At 50.8% G+C, this 4478-nt stretch overlaps 1 protein-coding gene across 1 annotated transcript in view; it reads left to right on the forward strand.

The window, feature by feature from the left end:
* The first annotated feature begins 303 nt into the window (after nt 1-303).
* Nucleotides 304-4478, forward strand: part of LOC119288738 (glycine-rich RNA-binding protein GRP2A-like) — a 6055-nt gene continuing 1880 nt past the window's right edge. The window contains exons 1-2 of the mRNA XM_037568295.1: nt 304-432; nt 2266-2274. Of these exons, the coding sequence (XP_037424192.1) occupies nt 304-432; nt 2266-2274 (138 nt within the window). The remainder of the gene's footprint in view (nt 433-2265; nt 2275-4478) is intronic.

Here is a 4478-nt window from a genome sequence, read left to right on the forward strand (position 1 = left end):
ACGCAATACGTTCATTGTTTGGTTGGTGCGGTCGAGTCCTGTTTTTCTAATCCCTTCCGATCGGGCGGTTTAGCTTTTCTGAAGCGATGTATCAGGAGGCGCTGCTACGGAAAACGTCGTGCGCGAAACAAACGCCAGCTACGGTTTTGGAAGTCGGTGTAATCGGAAGCCGCGCCTTTTTTGTGGAACCAAACGCGTCGTATATTTGTGCTGGAGGCAAACGCAGCACGCTTTTATTTGTTCTTGCAAAAAGAAACCCTCCGTTACTCTGTCGTATCAAGGCTAGGGTTTATCGATAGTGCGATGTCGGCGCCGTGGTGGGATTCCGACGACGACCGCTCTGGGGTTGAGTACCGCGCCTACGTTGGCAACCTCCCCTGGGGCACCGATGAGAGCTCGCTCAAGGACTTCTTCTCCGACTACCGCCCGCTTGTAAGACAATAAGTTTTGGGAACCAGCACAACCCTCTAGGGGTGGCTTATCTCATTATATGTAATGGTTGTGTTACAATACGTATATAGGTACAGAAGTTATACGTAGTCTAACACCCTCCCTCAATCTTAGCCACTTTCTAAAGAACTGAGAAGGGTAAGATTGCGCCTACAAGCCTCAAACTGTGGCAGTGGTAAAGGCTTAGTGAAGATGTCTGCAAGTTGATCCTTAGACGAGATAAACTTGATCTGGAGTTGCTTCTGTGATACACGTTCCCGTACAAAGTGATAGTCAACTTTAATGTGTTTCGTTCGGGCATGAAATACTGGATTTGCAGAAAGGTATGTAGCACTGATGTTATCACACCAAAGAATAGGAGGCTGTGGTTGAGACAAACCCAACTCCTGAAGCAAAGACTGCACCCAAATAATCTCTGCAGTAGCATTAGCCACAGCCTTGTACTCAGCTTCAGTACTGCTACGTGACACAGTAGCCTGTTTCCGGGCACTCCAGGCGATCAAATTAGAGCCAAAGAATACTGCATAACCCCCCGTGGATCGCCTGTCATCTGGGCTACCAGCCCAATCTGCATCAGAGAAGTCCGAAAGGACCCGAGAGGAAGTCGGCCGAATATGCATACCAAAAGTCAGAGTGAACTGAACATAACGAAGAATGCGTTTAACAGCAGCCCAATGAGTATCTCTGGGAGCCTGAAGATACTGACAAACCCTGTTAACAGCATAAGAGATATCTGGTCTCATGATCGTCAAGTACTGAAGTCCACCAACAATGCTTCTGTACTCTGTGGCATCCGCAGGAGACAAAAGCTCACCATCAACAGCTGTTATCTTGTCGGTAGACGACATGGGTGTGGTGGTCGGTTTGCACTTCAGCATGCCGGCTTTTTGTAACAACTCCAAGGAGTACTTCTTCTGCGTAAGGACAAGACCAGTAGCACGAGAAGTGACCTCAACTCCAAGAAAGTAGTGAAGCTTCCCAAGATCTTTGACCGCAAAATCAGCACCAAGAGAGCAGACAAGAGCATCAGCAGCATACTGAGAAGAGCTGACAAGGATAATATCATCGACATATACCAAAAGATACATAGTGACTTCTGGCTTCTGTAGAAGAAATAATGAAGTGTCAGTAGTGGACGGCACAAACCCATGAGCATGAAGGGCAGAGGCAAGGCGGGCATGCCAGGCACGAGGAGCTTGCTTCAAACCATATAGTGCTTTGGAAAGACGACAGATATAGTCAGGACGATCAGGATCAGAGAAACCAGACGGCTGTTTCATATAAACCTCTTCCTCCAAAAATCCATGTAGAAAGGCATTCTGCACATCAAGTTGACGAAGTGACCAACCACGAGAAACAGCAATGGAGAGAAGAAGCCGAATAGTGGTAGGCTTGACGACAGGACTGAAGGTGTCCTCATAGTCAAGACCATGACGCTGCCGAAAACCGCGAGCAACAAGTCGCGCTTTGTAACGCTCAATAGATCCATCCGAATGCTTCTTCACTTTGAATACCCATTTTGAGTCAATAACATTTACCCGTGGTGGTGGAGGAACGAGAGTCCATGTCTTGTTACGAAGAAGAGCATGAAACTCCTGCTCCATAGCCTCTCGCCAATGTGGAATGCGCAGGGCAGCCTGATATGAGCGAGGCTCAGAAGATGGATCCGCAACAGCAGCAGCCAAACAAGCAGCCAACCAAGGAACTGTACCATCCGTACGTTCCTTAGGTTTGAAAATGCCACTGCGACTGCGTGTATGTGGTCGAGACACAGGAACCACCGAGGTCGACGGAGCAACCTGCAACGGGCTGGAGGACGGCGACGTTGATGAGTCAGCCGGTGACGAGGAGCCAGGCACGGTAGCCTCGGACTCAGTCGGCGAAGAAGGCCGGCCCACCGGCGAAACCGGCAGAGCAGACGAAGCAGCTGGCGACTCTGGCATCCCAGACCGGGCCGATGGCGAGCTCAGCATAGTGGGCCGTGGCGCGGCCGGTGTCGCGGGCCGATCCGCTGATGAGGGCGACGTGAGGACCCGAGCCGCGGGCGAAGACGGCGTGACGGGCCGAGCCACGGGCGACTCGGCGGCCGCTGGTGAAAAAGGCCGAGCCGCTGGAGACTCGGCGATCACTGGCGTAGCAGACCGAGCAGTGGAGATGCTCGGCGCGACGGGCTCGTCGGGTGACCATGCATGGGCACGCGAATCGATGCCATGCAACATAGGGCGATCGACGTGCCCACCAGAAGATGACGATGATGATGGTGAATCCTCCAACAGCTCCAAACGAGCTCCACGTCCGGTTCCTGCACCATGGTTAGGTAACAGCAAAGGAGAGTATGCAACATCATCAAATTGGTCAGAAGCAACAGAGGATGAATGCAGGGATGGTGGTTCGACAGTGGACACAGGAAGGTTGGCAAAGGGAAAAACATGCTCATCAAACACGACGTCCCGAGATATATAGACACGATTAGTGGGAACATGAAGACATTTGTAACCTTTATGAAGAGAGCTATAGCCAAGGAAAACACACTTCTTAGAACGAAACTCAAGCTTGCGCTTGCTATATGGACGAAGATGCGGCCAGCAAGCACACCCAAATACCTTGAGAAAGGTATAATCAGGTTGTTCATTAAGGAGAACCTCAATGGGAGTCTTCATGTTTAAAACATGAGTAGGAGTACGGTTGATGAGAAAGCATGCAGTGGTGAAAGCATCACTTCAAAACCGAAACGGAACAGATGCATGGGCCAAAAGAGTAAGACCAGCTTCAACAATATGACGATGCTTACGTTCGACTGAACCATTCTGCTGATGTGTATGTGGACATGCTAAACGATGAGCTATCCCAAGCAACTGAAAGAAGGAGTTGAGGTTGCGATACTCGCCCCCCCCCCCAGTCCGACTGGACATGAACAATTTTGTGCTTGAGAAGACGTTCAACATGTTTTTGAAACTGAACAAAAATATCAAACACATCAGATTTGCGTTTAATAAGGTAAAGCCAGGTAAAGCGACTATAAGCATCAACGAAACTGATATAGTAATTATGACCACTGACAGAAGTCTGAGCAGGACCCCATACATATGAAAACACAAGTTCTAACGGATGTTTCACCTCACGACTGGACTCCGAAAAAGGAAGTTGATGACTCTTCCCCTGCTGACAAGCATCACACACTGCTACATCTTTATTACTAGACAAACTAGGAAGCTCATGACGACGCAAAATATGACGGACAATAGGTGTGGCCGGGTGACCAAGACGAGCATGCCACTGTGACGGAGAGACCCGAACTCCACTGAAAACGCGAGCGACGCCAGGATGCTCCAGACGGTAGAGGCCCTGGCACAACCGCCCACTAAGAAGAATGTCCCTCGTGCCCCGATCCTTAATAAAAAGATCAAAAGGGTGAAATTCACAAAGTACATTATTATCACGTGTGAGTTTAGGAACTGAAAGAAGATTGCGGGTCACAGATGGAATGCGAAGAACATTGCGAAGCTGAAGACTCCTATTGGCATGTCTAGTGAGAAGAGATGCTTGACCAATATGAGAGATGTGCATACCTGCTCCATTGGCGGTGTGGATCTTGTCGGAGCCATGATAGGGTTCACGAGTGTGAAGCTTCCCCATCTCGCTGGTCAGATGCTCTGTCGCCCCAGAGTCCATGTACCAGTGTGGATCGATGGAGTAGGACTGAGTGTGTCCCTGGTGCTTCTGCGGCGCGGGACGATCAGCCATGGCGACCTGACGGGCATTGTTGCGTGTATCTTTGCCGTCATTGCCAAGACCAAGGAAGCTTCGCTGGAAGCGCTTATGACACTTGGAGGCCCAGTGCCCATCGCGGCCACAAAGCTGACACACACGTGGACCGCCAGCCCCCGATAAGGTCGCAGTAGGTGGGGGGGCCGAGGCGGGCGACGGTGGCAGCCCCAAGGGAGACCGGGGTGATGAAGAAGAGCGGCCACCCTTGGTGGCGACGTTGGCCGAGAGAGAGCCAGTGCCCCTGGTGCGGCGAGTCTCGA

This window comes from Triticum dicoccoides, chromosome 4A, assembly GCF_002162155.2.
Source record: "Triticum dicoccoides isolate Atlit2015 ecotype Zavitan chromosome 4A, WEW_v2.0, whole genome shotgun sequence".
NCBI classification, from domain to species: domain Eukaryota; kingdom Viridiplantae; phylum Streptophyta; class Magnoliopsida; order Poales; family Poaceae; genus Triticum; species Triticum dicoccoides.